Raw genomic sequence first — 20,362 nt, 5'->3', positions numbered from 1 at the left:
AAACTCTGTATATATTGAAAAGTTATTGCATGCATGGAAGCACCTAGCTAGAACTCACAGGATTCATTTGAGGCACAAGATCAAGGCTGTTCTGCTTATTAATTTAGTTAGGGATCTGCTGTGTTGGAAAATTGACATTGTGCCCGTGCAGTCTACTCCAGCAGCTTCAGGCACCTATATTTAATTTTCTTACACTCAAATTAAGACCAATATTTGGTTACAAATATTACTTATATTAATTAACCAGATTTAACCAAGAAATAATACAATATTTTGCTAATCGCGCGCGACCCAGTAAAGACTTGGAAGACTCCTCAAGGCTCAAACGTGCAGATTGGTTGGATTAAATTCCCAACTCTCCTGCTCGCCATTGATTAATTGTACATATTTATTTCCAAAGCAAATGAAATTTTGGATTTGAGCGAAGATCATCGAAAGATCCAAAAAAGTAGGGTCAACTTTTATTAACTGAGGGCTGATCGATCGAGCACATTATGATTATAGTACTCCAGCCAGTTTATATATTTGGTCCACATATTTGAATGCATGCATCAATAATTTAGATGGGAGCTGTTTTATTCATTATTTCTAGTTTCCTTGCTGCCATTTTTGGCTTGTTTTTACAAGTAGTTAAATATGGCTGGGGTTTGGTGGTATTGCTAAATAAAAGTTAGTACGGGCGTACTCAGTACTGTTGCTCCAAAAACATCTTGGTAGCTGAACTTGGGCCACGTCTTCACACCGTTCATATATATATATATATATATATGTGTGTGTGTGTGTGTGTGTGTGTGTGCGCGCTAATATGCTAGAAATCTCGACAGCAGATGAAGGGGGGGTATAGTTCATATGTATATGCGTGCGTGCGTGCGTGGCGGGCGGGCGTGCGTGCGTATGAAGCTCAGAACCTAGCTAGACATTCTGCTCCAGTCGCCAGATTGGGGCCTTTGGCGGCGGGAGGAAGCTTATGAATTCTTAGGAAATTGCTTAATTCTGATCAATCGAAGCGTATAAATGGGAGAGCATTGTAACATACCCTTATCTAACAGATGAATTGATTATCGTCTCCCCATTACAGATTCTTAATAGCAAATTAAAACGCAATTCAATTAGGGTAGATCCCTCGTCCACCTTCTAGGAGTACTTAATTATTCTCATCGATCCCTCGTCCACCTTCTACTCAAATGGCGTTCTGTGTCTATTTTTTTTATTTTTTTAAATTAATATGGGTATTCGAACCAGCTTGCGCGTACCTCGACTAATCCTATGATTCTAAAGTTAACGATTATGTAAGCTTTCAGTGGCTTTGAGAGGACTCGAACTCATGACCATTAAAGAGCAAACTCAAAACTTAACCAGTTGAGCTACCATTTAAAATTGTTCAGTCTACTTTTATAAATACAAACCCTACACAGCTGCTTTCTCACTGATACCATCACCATATATATACCCATGATTATCACCAAGTGGGAGCAATTTCCCAGCTCTTGGCACCATAATATCGAGTTAGAAACTAGCAACGGGGAGATAAGCTATGACACAACCATCCAATAATATTCCTATCACATCTTACAAAGTCAAATGTACTAAGGAGGAAACGTTTTCTACTTTCGAGTTATTTGGTTAGGTTTTGCAAAGGGCACTCTTTGCAAAGGGAATACTAATTTAGCCAACCTTTTGTATTGGAGTCCAAATTCAATAATTGCAGCATAGTCTTATATTCTTGTTCCAATGGTAGAAACGGTTGATATAAATACAAACTTATCCAAATTTTCCTTAAAGAATAAGAAAGAATGATGAAGAAGCTCCGTGCGCAGTTTGGCCTTTGGTGACCACCATTAAAGACCCAACTTAATACCCATTAACTCGAAGCAGCTTACTATTCATTACATTAGTTATTTATTAATATTAATTCAAGATTTCCATGCACAGGACCGCTTGGTTAATGGGAATTTGTTTCCCTGGGAAGCTTTTTCTTAGATCCAAGCCACGAACTCATAAATGATTTTGTAAAGTTATCAGCCATATAATTAAACTGAGGTGTGAGAAATGAGATGTCAAAATAAAAAAGTTTATAAAATCTTTATGATCTAATAGATTGATTATTCGTTTAATTAATTTGCCACATAAATAAAATAGATTCAAAGATGAAATTTCTACCAAAAAAATATCTTGTGTAAAAGACAATTCAAGAGCTTTAATTATATCAAGCAATATTTCAGTCTCATTAATTTAATTCTTAATTCCCATATATAGAAGCAAAGAAAAAACTCAACACAAGGCCATTGGACAAGATGTTCTCATTGATTAAAGGTTTGACATATTCCGAGATAAATCAAGATAAACCCCACCAATTAATTAATAAATCTTGCACAAATACACCGGTAATTATGAATTGAGGCTAGCCAGACGTTGCTTGCAGCCTGCAAATTAAGCAGGATCAAGGCAGCCCATCATTTATCATCAAAGACTGCCCACTTTGAACAAGTACAATTAATTCAATATTTCAAAGCTGTATCTTCAAATAGAGGTCAAGAAAGGTTAATTATAACTCGCAAGCCTCGACCCCTCTCCCCTACGCTTGAGGTAGCTAGACGATGACATTGAGAAAGGAAATCGAAGAGGTGAAAACAAAGCTTTAATTTATTAATTCTCTGCTCATAATCACATCTCTTACAAGACTAGCTAATTAGATTAACATAGTTGTAGTTGCAGGATCTGTGCTAAAGATGTAACCCAAAGCCCATGCTTGGTAATGGAATCTAGCCTTCCAATATATTACAAGAGGTTAATGAATCTATTTATTTATTAGCAGATCATATATATACTATAGGTTCGGGTGCTCGAAACGGCAATGGAAAACGTTTGTTTATTTATTTATTTTATTAATCTGTGGGTTCCGGAGATACGAGAGGTTAATGAATCTAATATATATATATATATATATATATATATATATATATATATATATATATATATATATATTCTCACGTCAAGAGTCGTTGATCTGATTAGTCAAAAGCCCCAAAAGGGCAGTCTATAAATGGAAAGCCCTAAAAGCTGGGTCAACGAGTTTTTGCCACCTGGATTCAAAGATTCGATCCGTCCGTGGAAAATGTACCTCCCCCCATGCTGTTTAGGTTTGTGATGCTATTTTTTTTATTGTTTTTATTATTGCTCCTGTTCTGCCTAACTCTAATTTAAGGCTATAACCTCAAGCTCGCTTTGAGATTATCTTGCACAATAATATTTTTTTATTTTTTAAAAATTTAATTTTTATATTAATATATTAAAATATAAAAAATTTAATTATTTACAGAAACACTTTTAATTTGTACCGTGATTAATCCATCTCCACGCTAGTGTTTAATTATCAAATGAAACGAGTCACGTGGAGCTCATAATAATTCTGATTTCAAACCTAATTAATTAAAGCACAACCATATATTATGAAACGTAATGTACTATATGTCCCTTTCTACCTTGACCGAGGAAGGAAGGGGCGTACCAAGAGATGTATATAATTCTAATGGAATAAATTAATTTACTGCACGCTTTTTTAATTCAATGATTTACATCCAAATCAACGAGTATTAATTACGACTGAATTCTAATATATTCATAAATGTATTTAATGATGTATGTATGCATGTATGTATCACATGCATGGCAAGAATTGACAATCTTTCTTCCTTGCATGTGATATGATGAATCACTTGGAACTGCATGCCCAGATAAATAAATTAGAAGATCAGGGACGAAATGAAATAGTAGAGATTATTTAAGGGAAATAGAAGAAATACAGTAAACTAGGAGGATGTTTCTGATATTTATGATCAAGACTTCCAAACAGAAAGCAGGTCACGTATGGATGGAGATGGAGATGGAGATGGAGATGGAGATGGGGAGTAGTGTAGTTCTCTTCTTCTCTCTGGGTGCTGCCATTTCTTTTCTTTGCTTTAAATTTATAGTGCACTGTTGGGCATTTAAATATTTTTCCTTTTATTTGGTTGACATTTAATTTCTTGGTGTTTTCTAATAAATTCTTAGGTGGTGATATTGGCTTTTTCTTGAAAAATTAGCCTCTGGGATCTCCCTGCGGTCTATTTGCTCGCTCTCTCTCTCTCTCACACACACACACGCTTACCGACCCCTCCTCCTCCTCTAATTAAAGCAATCAATGAATGAATGCATGCATGCTTGCTTGCTTGCTGCACTTTGTAATTGCATTATTTACTCTTATTTTTTCCACTTGTGCATACTCCTTGGGATTTTTTCCATTCATTAATACATTTCCTGGCCTCAATAATTTACACTCTTCTTCTACCAATACTTCAATTCAATTCTCTCTCTCTCTCTCTCTCTCTCTCTCTCTCTACACCTTCCACCTCTCCCCCATAATTAAGTTTTAAAGTTTTTTAATTAACCCCACCTCTCTCTCCCTTCATCTCCTTATATATAATGGCCTCAGATGTCCAGAACCACCAGCACCGGCCCCGGGTTCATGTTGATGGTGCTAGTCTTGATTCAAGCCTAACCTCTCTTCTCCACGTATTCAATTAGAAGAGCCCTCTGCTCTTCCCTCGGGCTGGCAGAAGTTCCTTGACGTTAAGGTAATTTATATAAATAATATATGTGACTCCTTTGGGCAAGCCATAACTTGCCTTTTGCGGTCTTTCTACAAAGGCAGAACTCTTTCTGTTGGGCTCTTACAAAACTCGCTCCTGCTTTTTAATCAATCTCTGTTTGTGTTTTGTTTCTGACAGGTGTGATATACTACAGAAACAATACGCCAAAGATGAGTCGAAGAAATGGTAGCCTCCCAAAGCTTGACCTCAAGCTGAACCTCTCACCACCAAGGGTGAACCCAAGAGTGGAGTCCCCAGGCAGATCGGCAACGGTGTCACCAACATCCCCACCAAGCTCATGTGTGTCGTCAGAGAGGAGCCACGATGACGCTCTTAGATACTCTAGCAGCCCTGAAGCTACATCCATGGTGCTTGTGGGATGCCCGAGGTGCCTCATGTATGTGATGCTCTCTGAAAATGACCCTAAATGCCCCAAATGCAAGAGTACAGTGCTGCTTGATTTCCTCCATGACAACACCACCACCACCACTTTGAAGACAAGGAGGAGCTAGAGTAGTGCTCTCAAGCTCCCTTTTTAGCTAATTCTGCTGCTATTAAATTAGGACTCTTACAGCCCGCTCTCTCTCGTTAATCTTCCTTCTATCTCAGGTAGTGCTACTTGCGCTCCACTTTTTAGCTGCTTGATTGCATGTTACAAGGGCTAAATATGAAAAACAAAAGTGGAGTGCCGATAGCACTACTGCTCTTTTTGTTTCAAACTGTTTTAATCGTAGAACATAGAATGTAGGCCATATGGGCACAGATTGGTGTCTCTGTTTCTTTCTGGTTTCCCATCTTTGGCAGAAGAGTATAAACTAGTTAACAGCAGCTGCTGCCCAAATCTTCCTATGAAATGTTTGGTATTCCATGATTTCCTTTCATCTATTGTTTTTCCGGGCTTTATATTAATACTCTGTATCCAAACACAGCAAGCCTCATCATCAATTCCTACTAAATTATGCGAAAGTGCATAATCAGTGAATTTACTTGGGACCCAAAACAGAGGTAAATCGGTCACAAGTGCAGGTTTTTAGTACTTGAAAGTTGAAAGTAGTTTTCAAAGGTGACATGGGATAGGATTCGGGTCCCACGCAGTCATGATTATAAGCCCTTGTATTGCAAGGAACTTAGAGCTATTTGACTCCGAGGAGCCGAACCATATGCTCTATAGCCCATGTTCACCAAATCACCAAAGGAAGAATGACACGCTGATTCCAAAAGGATAGAGAAACAGAGCAGGTGTCTTGCAGGCGTAAACCGTAATTAGGAAACCTCAAAGAATTCTCCTAAAACTCACAATCCCAAAACACTATATGTTTAAGGCATGCTATTGGGAAGTGACTAATTATCTATGAAATGGTAAATCTTTCTTTCCCCAGTTATACAATTGAGTTCCACTATACAAGGAACCCTCTAACGGTCTTCTTCCAATATTGCTAGAAAGTTGAAATCATCCATGACCAGAGATAGAAGTAAACCCAAGATGCACCTTCACCTAAACATGCCATCTTAACATAGTAATCAATAACAACATACATCTCTAATGACACAGATTCACATATAATATAACTATAGGCCAAACTTCAAAAGCTTGTGTTTAGGGCAAAAAACAAAAAGAGAAGAGAAGGATAGTTGGGTAAATGAAGAGGGGGATGGGTGGCTCGAGCATTGAAAAAAGGAGGACTATACTAGATTTAAAGACCATTAAAAACACATAAATGCAAGAGTAATTGAGACAGTTGAGAATAATGAAGGGTATTGCGTCAGATGATAAATACAAATTTAATTTCACCTTCATCCCTCTCTATTTTGCCTCTCTGCTCCTTTTCTGTTTATCTCTGCTTTCCTTTTCCATTACTAACTCTACTCATCACTCACAAAATGCCACCTTTCAAGCGCCATGCTCTCATTTTGGTGAATCCTCCACCTTGTGTCCATGTTCTCCCCTTTTAATTCTCCTCCTTTCCTTCTTTCCAAGTCATCCTTCCTTTACTCAACATGCTCTGTAACCTCTCTCTCTCTCTCTCTCTCTCTCTCTCTCTCTCATGTTGTTAGTGTTGAGATTTTACATTAAGAAAACACACGGAATATGCGAAAGACCATAAAAGCCACCTTATCCCATGTTAAATACCCAATATTTAAAAGGTTATAGAAAAAGAAATGGCGAGAGACGTTCAAATCCTCAACTTGTATTGTATTGTATAGTATACCATAAAAGCTTTATTGCGAGGTTGAAATAACCCTTAAACAAATGGGGAAAAAAAATCAGAGTCAAAGAATTTAGGTCATCCAGACATCAGAATGATGCAAGGAATAGAATAGTCATGTGGTCACGAACACGCAGAGAGACACAAGAGAGGCCGCGCTCTAAAATGAATGCAAGGGGCCACAAGCACAACAACATGGGGCATGCATAGTTAAGCACCAACCTGCATGGGCTTAATTGAGTGGTTTATTTGGGAGAAGAACAACGAATGACTAATTATGGAAAATAAGTCACTCTCTAACATAAACAAATTTAGAAGCAGTAAATTTCAGACCAAAGCACTCAATTTATAAATATTTATTTGTCTCTGTTTTCTCAAAGAAAAATCTAATACAAATCTAGAGAGAAAATAAATCCATGCCAAATCTAGGGATGACAATCTAAGTTCAGGATTTATCATTCTAATCACATCACATCCCTATCTGTTGTTTCTGAATGTTCATCCATGTCCAATCATCCATCTTTGTGAACGAAACCCCACATGCTGGGAACAAATAATTGCTATTTCTTTCTAGTGTGCTTGACGATTACTGCTGATCATAGCCCGGGAACATTCTGTTTCTTTTACTCTCAAGGTGGATCGAGATACAAGGATATTAACAATGCTTGTCCTACAGGAGGAATCAGTTCATTATGTCCACTAAAAGGAAATTTTCATTTCATGATAGTATGCAAAAGGCATTCATGATCAACAAGTCTCTGATAAAGCAGCAGTAAGCAAAAGATCCTACCTCACAGGAGACCATAGCAAATCAAATGCTAAACTAGCCAGCGGATACATGGAATCCTCAAATTATTAGTCAAAATGCGGTGTATATATAGTACCTGCAGCAATTCAAGATCAACATAAGTTCATACTGGGAAACAAACCAAAGCTTATAAAATAAATTACATTTGGATTCACAAAAAACTATCTTTTTTTTTTTTCCTTCTTTAACAAATAGCCAACCTGCAGCTGAAAAAGAATCTTCCATGTTATCCCTAATTTAGTCAAAGGAGTAAACAAGAAAACAAAATTAAGCATTCAATTGCTCCATAAAAACGTCTAACGAATCTTTTAATCAGCAAAACAAGATACAAATTCAGTGTCTATATTTCAAAGATTTCTATTATAACGGAGCATCCCCGCTTCACTTCAGTTAAGAAAGCATTAATCTTCACATGACAGGTGTCAAGATATTGCAAATTACTTTTGACTCCAGAAGCCCATGCAGTTGTCGAAATTTGGTGCTTGGGTGAAACTGACATACTTTTATCTATAATGAGTTTGCCTTCGGTTTCAAGTTTTACTTCACCTGCTAAGTCATGGAAAATCTGTGAAATCCCATAGAACATCTGATTTCTAAACTTCATTGCTGAAGAAGCATTTTGCATAGGCAGAAGAGACCAAGAAAAGGAACACTTCAATATTCAAAGGGAAAAAGGAAAAATTCACCTTACAAAAACAACAGCTCTAAACCGAGAAGAGCTTTCAATTTTCTAAATGATGGATAATCTGAGCTCAAAAAAACACAGCAACAGAGAGCTGATAATAATTAGAAGTCCACCACTCGGGGTGAAGGGGTGACCATATTTCAAATTTGACGTTCACACACAAATACCAGCAGTTCTTGAACCAAATGTAAAAGAGATTGCAAGAAGCTGGCACTTTTCTCCAAACCAAGTGTTATGCTGTGACTGTGAGCACGTCTAAAATCTGGTATTCAAGCAGTCAATCAAAACATTTGTTAGCTCAGCATTTACTTCCAATCTCTGCTAAATTATTTCTTTCAAGACTACAAGATTTGAGCAGAATTAAGTGAATCCAATCATCTAATACAATGAAATATCGTATTCTTTGTTCAATGTGAAAACCAAAATCCAAGTTATCCAACTATTCATGCTCACGCTTTTTGCATGCTAATTTTTCAGTCATATTTAGAGGGTGAGGAGAACTGTCAACAATATGATGGGACTCTAATCTCTTGAAGATGAGAGCAAAGATGAGCGCAAACACAAGAATGAGCTTGTAGCCTAACCAAAAGATCTCATGCTACTGGAATCAAGAAGTAAAAACAACACTCTGTGCAAAATCCAAAAACCTAGCAGAAGAGGGAGAACCTTCACCCAAAAACAAACTGATCATACAAGTTATGAGGAAAAGGCAAAACTGAGGGCACCAGAAAAGAATAGCATAGAGAAAGCATCCATGCTGTGGAAATCAGATGACAAGGCTGGTGCGACAAGTCTTTGTTTCTCTTTGAATCAGATCCACCTGCAACTAAACAAAATCACACTCCATTTTCTCTCATATTCATTGAAAAATTATGGACGACAATGAACTGCTCCACTAATTATGCATTTAATTAGTAAATGTGATAGGTCAAAGGTCCTTCCTAGGAGATGCACTGCATGGAAGTGTTCCTGACACATATGTTCACACGTATATCCCCGACACATAGGTTCACGCGTATATCTCTCCAGGTAGTTTTTCAGATATTTCAAAATCAGTTCTTACCACCCCCACTGATCCTAAATTAGTCACCAACACACAAATAATAGTTTTTGAATGCCACACACTGCTTAGCCTCCTATATTTGATGCACCCACATAAATTCATGCCAAGTACCGTACCATTCGAACAACTGTTTAATATCTAGTCCTCGACTGTCAATAAGGCAGGTGAGGCGCAGTGAAGGACCAGTTTATTCAGAAACTTTCACATGTTACAGCCCACAAATTGATTCAGCTCATCAAGGTCCCTGCCCTTGACCCTCATCAAAATGTAGACCAAATCCAACAGAGAGACAGACTCAAACCTTTCTTTAATTGAATATTGCAACAGACATGTAAGATAAGAAGAACTTGTAATGCAACTTCCTCATCCATAATACATCACCAATTTTATCTGCACGTACTGCATTACAAGCTTAAACCAAGCAATCATCAAGACTTCATTTCTACATATTGACTACTCAATTCCACATTCAAAAACAACATTAAAACAAAATAATCGTACAAAAGTACACATGTAATACACAATCACTGGATATGGCTTTTCGTATCTCTTGCATTATGAAAAATGGCATTAACTGGAAGGACAATTGTGATTTTAACAAAGAAACACGTTAAGCTTGAGAAAAGCCAACGAACTAGTAACAGGTCCCATAAAACAATTCCAATATTACTATTACTACCTCCACCCGCCCCTTCTAGTTTTCATTTACAGTTTCAATGAAGTTGCCCCCCGACAGAGGGTCTTCAAAATTAAAAATAATTCATTTCTCAAATGTTCACTCTAAATTTTGTCCCCTTCTTTTTTTATAGATTACGTTTTTATATGCAACTAGTAAGCTAAAAAGGCAAATCTGAAGAAATTTAGCTAAAGGTTGCTCAATTTGAAACCTGTGGACCTAATGATGGGTTATCACAGAATTAAAAATATTTCCAAACCTTCCTGAAAGCATATTTAAATGAAGACATTGAAAACTGATCTTTCACCGATCTTAATCTCCCCTTTTTAGGTGAAGTTAGAGTTCAAGAATCTCAAGTCTCAACACCAGTAGCACACACTGAAAGTAAACATCTTGATGGATTGGAGACTGGGTGCATTCCAAATATGGAAAAATCCTAAAATCTCTACCTTCCTTTCTGTAAAGGCAAAGTCTTTGTTCTATAACATCTCAAAAAATAAAAAAACAGAATTTTTCCATGCACACTCCATAACTCATCCTAATAAGTCTCAACTTGTGAATTTAACGAAGTTGTGATTTTATCATATGTGCAAACTAAAGTAAGCCAAACTGCACTGCAAAAACAAAAGCATGCACTGTCTTGGCACAGACATTTTCATGCACTGTCTTGGCACAGACATTTTCAACAACCATTTATCGTAAAAGCCATTCCAATTATCTCCATTCATTATTATACAATGCATACCAATGATATACAAGGGGAAATGAACACCATTATAAAACAAAATTTTGACCAAATTAGTAATGGTTTCCTCCCTACGCCCAGCAGAGACATCTGAAATAGTTTCTGGACCCCCACACAACCTATTCCATTCAATTTTACATACTGAATCAAGGCTTAAGTTGCTACATCTCTTCAATGAACATTGCATGTCATGAGGGTGTAATCTTTGCAACTACAATGTCACAGCAAAACCTATATTGACAGGATCGAATCTCATCTCAGGCTAGAACAAGTCTGAAGAATAAATCCACGAATTTAACATGGACACCAAAAGAAGCTCATTGAATCAGGAAAAAAAAAACAAAATTAATTTTCATTTCTGAACTACCACAGCCTAACATTGCAGCTCAAAGTCAACCTTCAAAATACAATCATATTATAAATGCTGAAAGTTCAATATAATTTTCATTCTGCATATTTACCTGTTCAACTCTTCTGCTCAAAACAAGAGCAGGGCTAGATTCACGATGTGTCCAAAATGCTGAGGTTCTAAGAAGGCAAAAATAAATCCACATTTTGACAAACAAAACCTTTCACAGGTTCTCTTGATGTAATTCTCCCCAACCACTACTGCTTCTAATATATTTGTCAACAATACCGAATTCCCTATTCTGATCAACCCGCCTAGCATAGTTCTCAATGGAGATAAGGCCCTTCTTCAACCTCCTGTAGTGGATGATCTCCCACGGCCACAAGCGAGCAGAACCAAAGTAAGCCTCAGCAGGCAAAGGCTTTTCATTCTCATCTTGACAACCAAGGCCATAGTGCTTCAGAACACTGCTCAACTCCCCTGCAGAAATGCTTGTTGAGTGGAAGGAAGATGAGCTGGCAGGAGCTTGTGGGTCCAATTTCTTCAATGGAACTTGCACATGCTCAGTTTCAAATGTATCAGAATTTTGACATTCCATCTCTAACACAGGCTCCAGAGAGAGATTTCCAGCAGCAAGTGTGCCTTCCTCTGACAGTATTTGTGTGCTTGAATTAGTTGCTTTGTGCAATGAATTGGACACCATTAGGCAGTCATCACTATCCTTCTGAAGAGGCTGATATTTTTCCATTTCAGTGTCTGCTTTGGACGATGACACTGCATTGTCATTCACAGCAACCGTCTTCAATCCATGTTTATCACCCTGCAAGCCAGTTTCACCTTCTACTGGTTGCACTTCTTCAATAAAAACCTCCTTGGATTCAGGTGTTGTGGCATTATCTGATGAGCCTTTCATGATCAGCTGTGCCTTATTTGAAGAGGACGGCAAAGCTTGACCAAGTGACACGGACAAGGATAGGGATGTAGGAGATATTGATCTTGACATGGTTTTAGAACTTTGGGATCTAGAATAGAGTGATGTTGAGCCAGACCTTAAGCTGGAAGATAGTGATTTTGATCTAGAGTGGGAGTGAGACCTTTGCAGCTGCTTAGAGGAATGAGATGTAGAATGCAATCTAGATGTGGTGTTGTCAGAATGCAGAAAAGATGAAGTTGATCGTCTCCCTTTCTTTGTGCCATGTCTTTTTGGAGATTCAATTTCCTTCCTACGTTGTCTTTTCCTTTCATACTCCTTTTTACAGGACCAATCGGTTTCCTTTGATACAGCAGATCTTCCATTCCTTGTCACTTCTTCATGCCTTCCTGAACCAGATGATTCTTTATCATTCTTGAGTCTCCTTCCTGGTATAGCATCTCTACTTGACTGGAGCTTTTCCCATGACCTGGATCCATTTTTTTCTGGATCGCCTTTACCTCTACCACTTCTATGGATGTCATCAGTGTGCCTACTGTCAAACCTAGTGACATTTCTCTGTGAAGCATTTTCCTGGGGACAATTGCGCATTTTGTGACCAGAGCCTCCACATTTGTAGCAAGTTTCCTGGGATTTTACATCACTAAGACGGTTTAAAGTTGCATCGCTGGCGTGATCCCCCCCTGCATTCTCTTGAGAGCTTTGTAAAGCAAGAGTACCGCCAGAATAGGCCTTCTGAAGATTTTCATCATTGTTTCTCCTATCAAAACCTTCATAAGGATCATATCTATCAAATTCTACCCCATTTTCAACACCAACTTCATTTGGTGGGTTATGGAATTGCTCACCCCATCTATCATTGTCCATTGGGTCAGGTCCAACCCTACCTCTTTCATCTAGAAAATCTTCTCTATAACCCTGATGTTCTTTGTTGGTGTGGTCTTCAATGTCATCCTGGTGGTTAACTATCTCTTCCTGGTGCATGTCTGCAGAACTAGGTATTCTGCTATTCCTATCTGCTTGAGTAAAACTCAACCTATAATCTTGCTGATCATTGGAACCCAATTTTCTTTTAACATGATCTCCTCCTCTGTCAGAATTCCCACGATGCTGTGGCTCATAAGATCTATCAGTCCTTGCAAATCTTTTAAGTGGTCTAGGCTGTTTATTTGACCATGAGAGAGTTAGTGGTTTCCCACAAATGTTCCTCTTATGTAGTGCTCTCAAAGCTTTTTCTGCATTTGGAGGGAATTCATATACCACAAACCCATATCCATCTTTCATTCGTACATTACACCGACCAAACCTTTGGAAGACACGCTCAAGTTCATCTCTACGAATGTGAGACGATAAGTTGCCAATATGCAATGACATCTGCAGCCAAATTTTAAAAACTCAGATAGAAATATACACTTGATTAACTTAAACATGCACATGAAGACACAGCATGCTGAATTCAAAGCCCCCCGCCCCTCAAAAAAAAATTAAAAACAAGAAAAGCACAAGCAGAAGCTACAAGTTCCTCGAAATAAAGTTATGCCATTTCCTTGTTTCTTAAGCAATGTACTCCTAATTGATGACACATTACCATGATGTATCAGCTCATGTATAGCGTAAGGCAACATCAATAACAGAACTAATGTATCTGCCTTATTAAAAAATAAATAAACTACATTTCTTTACTCAAAAAACCATTCCTTACTATCCTCGAAACAGAATATTATTCCCTATAATAACCCAACTCTCTTTCTATCATTTTAATGAGCTTTATTACAAAACACTGTCAAAAAAAAAACACACGAATCCTTTTTTTTTTCCTTTTCAAGTAACTTAAACCCAAGTTTTTAATATTTAACACATAAAAACACACGCTGTCTCCGCACTTCATCTCAGCCCTGTCGCAAAAATCTCTTTACATACAAATTTTGTGTAGACTGTCTTTTAATAGCTCAGAATCGTGTTTTTTTTCCTTTAAATTTCCATAAACACGTGAAAATCAAGAGAAATACAACTTTACAAGACTATATTTTTTTACAAGCAATAAAACAATCTGAACCATACAAACAGGATATCGAACCAGACATTCTGGAAACAATAACGAGGAGAAATTAAACAAGCTGCGAAGCATTTCATCAAGCGTCTGGTAGGCAAAAAAGAAGATGAAAATAAAACAGAAGAGAGAGTAAAATAGAGTAAGAAATAAATACCAGTGGAGATTAGAGAAGGAACCAAGGAATTGTTGTTCTTGAATCTTCACTGTTTCGGTCTTTTCTCTCTCGACTCAAGCGTTGTCGATTCGAATTAGAAACGCTTACTGGTTTTGGCTTGTGTTGTGTTTAGTTTTTTGGTTTTGGCTTTCGCTTTTTTGGTTCTGGAGACGTGCTGCGTTTTTATTGGCAGGTGTAGACCAGTTTGTTACAGGGTTAAAAAGTATTTTTATAATTTTTTTATTTTAAATTATTAAACTATTTTAATATATTAATATTTAAAAAATAATATTTTAATATATTTTTAAATAAAAACAACTTTAAAATATAATCATAATCACATCAACATTCAGCATGATATTACAAAGTAACCAGTGAGCTAGGAATCTTCGTTCCTGAGAAAATGCTGGTGATTAAGTTTCTTATTTTATTTTTTTTCTACAAACTTTAAATTAGTTTGAAAGTTATCACATCTTTGAGTATTTTTTTTATATCAACTTTATCATTTAATTCGCGTCAAAAATATTTTTTTCACCATTTTTAAAACTTTCTATAGGAAATTATTTTTTATATATATAATAAAAAATGTCATTTCATAAAAAGAAAAATTAACACTTCTCGTTAAGAAATTAACAAAAGTCTTTAATAGGGAGATAAAAATAATTTGATAATAAAACTGATACTAGAAATAGTTTACGTGTGAGCTTAACACTATCCTAATAATTTTTTTATATATATCAGATATTTTTATTTTTATTTTAAATTAATATATATTTGATATTTTCAGATATTTTGATGTGCTGATGTGAAAAATAATTTTTAAAAATAAAAAAATATTTTTTTAATATATTTTAAAATAAAAAATACTTTAAAAAATTATTATCACACTCTCAAACACACTCGAATTATCATGTTTTTTTAAGCAGTGTTTGCTTCGTAGATAAGACCAAACAACAGATAACAAAATTTGTCCCTACCTTCGGTTATTTATAAAGAATAAAATAGAACAAAATATAAAAAAAATATCTTCATGGAGACTTTTATGTATAAAAAAATTCACTACATCATATATATTTCAAATCTTTTTTATTTTTCCTAAAGATTTTTACTTGTTCTTTTTTTTTCATTAAATTAAATTATCATAAAATACATAAATAAATATTACTTTAGTTTATTAAATAATTCTATTTGATATTTATTTAGTGATACGATAGCACAAATACAAAGTAAAAGGTAGCCAAAAGTGCCATGTATAAGCTTTTTAAAAAGTAGCAAAAAGTGTCATGTATAAGCTTTTTAAAAAGAAACACAAAAATATAACACTTATTTTATTTTATATATAAGATTAATAGATAATTCAATAGAAACTTTATTTAAACACTTAAAAATAATAAAGGAAATAGGGGGGGCGGGGCCTGGGCTCTAGTTTAGGTCCAATTATTATATTAAAAAAAATAAAGGTGAGAGAGAAGTTACAGTGCCTATGACATGGTTTTCTATTCATTGAAATAGTATAATTATGATGTTGTTTTTTAATACAAAAAATCTTGGAACCAGAAATTGAACGCAAAATTGTTTTTTTATCATTATATAATTATTAGTTTTTGTAAATTATATGAAGTTAGTTTGGTAATTTTATTTTATTTTATATTTAATTTTAAAATAAAATAATCTAATATCTACTATTTGAAGATATTTTTGAATTTTGAATTTTTTTTAGAATAGCATGATTATTTTGATGTCATGCAAAACCAACAAAACTCTCACTCAGGGGTTTTTTGTCATTTTATATTATTTTATTGTAATTTTTTAGGATGCTCAGGGTATTGTTATAAATTATATTTATTAAATATAATTAAAAAAGCTTGTTGGCGCATGCGCGACATGCGTCAGCATGTGGACAACCCCCGTATTGTTTGGGCAGCGCTTGGAGGATTGTTCAGCCACCAAACACCGTCTTCTGGGACGGTGTTTAAAAGATCTCGGCACCCCAACCAAATAAGGCGTCATGTATTCCAAGATTCACAGCGGTTGCCCCTGGTGACAATTTATTTTTTTCTTTTATTTTCTTTTCTCCACCTAGATTTTCACGCCAAAAAAGAGAGTAAAAAACAACCTTTTAATTTGTTGGTTCTTTAGACTTGATCTCTTTTCTTTTTTATTGTGGTTTTTTTATCTTGAATAATTTAAAGAATTTGGTCCCCGTTTCTTTATTGCTATTTTTTTTGTTTGGAGTCATTTTTTCAATTGATTTTGTTTTACGATTTCATCATTCTTTGCTTTTTTTCTATCAAGTTTAATCCATGTCCTTTTGATAGTTAATTTTTTATCCTTGACAAGTTTTTATTTTAAATTATAAATGATTTTATTTTATGATTTCACTCTTCTTTAATTTTTTTTCCTATCAAATGTAATTCCAATTTGTTTTGCTTAGACAAGTTTTTTAAATTAAATACTTTTAAATTGGCTCTTAATAAACTTCTAATTGTACCCAAATCCATGGTTTTACGGTTTGTGAGTATTTAGAATTTTACCAGGTTTAGAATATTTGTTTGGGTTTACTTGGATTTTACAAATGCTTTTCAATTTCAACCCCTATGATTTTTTTTATCTTTAAAATTTAGTCCCCTTTCTTTTAGTTTTTGTTTATTTTATTAGGTATCATTTTTTATTTTTTTAAAATGCATCATCCTTAGGTTTTTTCTATCAAAATTTATTCTCATTATTTTTACAGCTTTTGCAAGTGATTTTACAAATTTCTTTACCAATATCATTCATAAAAATTAAATTAGTTAGAATTGAGTTTCTTGATTGAATTCGGGTCAAAGAATTCACGAGTTGCAACTTTTAAAGATTGGACCATGTTTAAGAGGTTTGTTGAGTTTGCTTTCTTTATTTCCTTTTTCTATGTTTTCTTATTTTTGTTATTCTCTTTCTTTTTTTCTTATTTTTGTGTTTTGATTCTTTTGGGTTAGCTCTCGACAATTTATTTTTATTCCACCCTCTACTATTTTTTAGTCTTTTGAATTTGATTCTCTTTTTTTTTATTATTGCAATTTACTTTGTTTGTGATCATTTGTATTATTTTCTTTCAACCTTCATCATCCTCGGGTTTTTTTGAATTAAATTTTATCCTCATTCTTTTTGTTGTTTTTTTTTTCTTTTGCATGTTTTTTTTAATATTTTTCCGTCATTTCATCTTTAAAATTTAAATTTGTTAAAAGATAAGTTTGTTGATTGAACCCACGTCCAAGATTTCACAAGTTACAGGTTTTAGATATTATACCAGGTTTAGGAGGTTTGTCCGGGTTTGCTTGATTTTTTTCTCTTTTTTATTATTTTTAATCTATTTCTTGTTTTGTTTTCTTATATTTTGGGTTTTATTCTATTGGGTTAGCCATTTATATTATTTTTTTCAATTTCACCCCTTATCATTTTTTAATCTACATATAATTTATCAAATTACAAAATTTTTCAATTTCATTCCTTGTGATTTTTGAATCTTTCAAGTTTGAGACTTATTCTATTAATTGTTATTTATTTTGTTTGAGATTTATTTTTCAAATTTCATCCTCATTCTTTTTGTTGCATTTGCAAGATTTTTTATTAATATTTTTTCAATGATTTCATCATTCAATATTAAATTGGTGAACAATTAAGCTTCTTAATTGAACTCGAGTTTAAGATTTAACGAGTTGCAAGTTTTTAAGATTAGATTAGGTTATGGAGGTTCGCTTGAATTTTTTTGGTTTTTCCCCCTTTTATTAAGCTGATGTTTTTTTTTTAAGTTTTAATTTTTATTTTTTTGTGATTTTCTTTCTATTAAGTTGGCATTGGGTTGTTTGATGATCCATATAGGTTCATGTATGATTTTTTTTATTGTTTTTTTTTTCATATTATTTGTTATTGTTGTTTTTTTTTTCATATTATCTAAACTACTATTGGAACCAATGACTGCTACTCTTGCTTTTACCAAAAAGCAGGAGAGAGTTAATTTTGCTGTTGCGCTTGCTTTTAGCGATGAAACTATTATTAAAAATAAAAAACATAACAATAAAAATATAAATTCATTATTTTTATCCTCTTGTATTTTTTTTTATAAAAAGTTATATCTCGGTATCACTTGGAAGTAGGAGAGAGTTGTTCTTGGGATTAGATTAGGAAAAGCAGGAGAGAGTTGTTTGGTTTAAAAACATATTTTTTTTCTTTGTTTTAAGTTAAATTTTTTTTTATGTTTCTTGATATTTTGATACGCTGATGTCAAAAATAATTTTTAAAAAATAATGAAAAATATTATTTTAATACATTTCTAAGTGAAAAACATTTCAAAAAACAACCGCAACAACACTTCTAAATACGCTATGAACATGACCAAACTTTAAAGGATGGGGGTGCTAAAAAAAATGACAGTGGTGGTTACAATTTTTTTTAATTATAAGATAATTTTATAATTTTAACATTTAAATATTTTTTAGTTATTAATTAAAATAAAATAACAATCTTATAAATATTTCAAACCTTTTTTTTTTATTTTTTAACAAGTGTGCATGTGAGAGAAATAAAATGTTATAAAACCTACAAACTATGGGATGGAATGTATATTATAATTCCTAAGAAAAGCGGAGGTAAAGTAAAAAAAATCAAACTAGTATTTTTTTCATTTATTTTTATCTATTATTTACCTCAAAATGAATTAAAATAAATATTAGAGTTAATTTTATATCTTTCTTATCCGTACACACCCACCCACCCGTGTCTACCATCCCTTCATTTCAAACAGTAAAAAAAAAAATTCAAAAGGAAAAAGGAAAATTTGAAAGGCGGAAGTGACGAAGTGTAAACAGCTAAAACCTCCGAAGATGGCCCAAATGTGTTCTGTCGGGCATTATTATTGTGGTAACTTTTATAGTTGTTGTTTGAAAAAAGTTATTTTATAAAAGTATTTTTAATTAAGATTGGTTTGATATTTATATATGTTTGATTAAAACTGTTGTTGAAATTGAGGTTGAACAAAAAATAGTTCAATGTGTTTGATTAAAAGAATGTTTTTCAAATTGAGATTATAAAATAATTAAAAAATATATAAATTAATATTATAGATTTTTAATTTAAATATTGTAGATTTAACTACTGCTATTACATCATGAAATAAAAATAAAAATTGATTTTTTTAACTAGGTTGGACCCGGCAATAACAAAATTGGGATTGCGATCAAATTCTATAAATGCTACGTCATCAAGCGATTTTCTTCTAATTTTTCGAATAAAACACAATTAAAAAAAATAAAAATTGAATTTTTTAAACTGGATTGGACCCGATTCAATGCATTTAGCTTTGGATCGGATTCGATCCGGCCAAAATTGAATTAAAATAAATATTAGAGTTTTTTTTATATATATATATTTTAAAAATATTTTTATTATATTTATTAAAATTTATTTTTGATATCAATATATTAAAAAAATTTAAAAATAAATAAATTATTTTTAAATAAATAAATATTTTTTCTGATAACGGAGTACATTTCTAATAAAGCTTTTAGAGCCTGTTTAAGAATACGATTCAAATCGTGTTCCTCTAAAATTTGAAAAGTTTTTTATTTAAAATTAGTTTTTTTTTATTTTTAAATTGTTTTGATGTGCTTATATCAAAAATAATTTTTTAAAAATAAAAAATATTATTTTAATATATTTTTAAATAATTAACACTTTAAACTATAATAATTAACACTTTAAATTGTAATTATTAGTACATTTCTCAAACACTTCCTTAATTTATTTTATTAAACGCCATCCACTGCCGCTGATGAAAAAGTGACAAAAAGAACCATTTAGGTGGTGGCCCAATGGTAAGAGCTTGGAATCAAGAGGTTTGCTCCCTCTGTGGTCTCAGGTTCGAGTCCTGTGGTTGCTCATATGATGGCCACTGGAGGCTTATATGGTCGTTAACTTCAGGGCCCGTGGGATTAGTCGAGGTGCGCGCAAGCTGGCCCGGACACCCACGTTAAAAATAAAAAAAAATTAACAAAAAGAGGGTCGTTTTATTAAAAAAAAAAAAAAGGC

The 20,362-nt window shown here is 33.7% G+C and overlaps 1 protein-coding gene across 4 annotated transcripts; it reads right to left on the bottom strand.

The window, feature by feature from the left end:
• Window positions 1-7,160: 7,160 nt before the first annotated feature.
• LOC7485298 (uncharacterized) lies at window positions 7,161-14,481 on the bottom strand. 4 transcript variants are annotated; one of them, XR_002982539.1, is made up of 5 exons: window positions 14,300-14,481; window positions 11,274-13,466; window positions 8,330-8,590; window positions 7,626-7,719; window positions 7,161-7,505 (listed from the first exon to the last, which is right to left on the bottom strand). XR_002982539.1 is itself a non-coding variant. In XM_002308410.4 (2 exons), exon 2 carries the CDS (start codon window positions 13,464-13,466, stop codon window positions 11,385-11,387), a length of 2,082 nt encoding a protein of 693 aa, XP_002308446.1. In that variant the 5' UTR covers window positions 14,300-14,481; the 3' UTR covers window positions 11,138-11,384. The 4 variants fall into 4 exon arrangements, 1 of the variants encoding a protein (XP_002308446.1); XR_002982535.1 differs by having other exon boundaries at window positions 7,626-8,590; XR_002982538.1 differs by lacking the exon at window positions 8,330-8,590.
• Between the last annotated feature and the right edge of the window lie 5,881 nt (window positions 14,482-20,362).

This window comes from Populus trichocarpa, chromosome 6 (assembly GCF_000002775.5).
Source record: "Populus trichocarpa isolate Nisqually-1 chromosome 6, P.trichocarpa_v4.1, whole genome shotgun sequence".
NCBI lineage: Eukaryota > Viridiplantae > Streptophyta > Magnoliopsida > Malpighiales > Salicaceae > Populus > Populus trichocarpa.
Note: the sequence above shows the minus strand (reverse complement) of the source record. Positions and strands in the feature narration are given on the sequence as shown.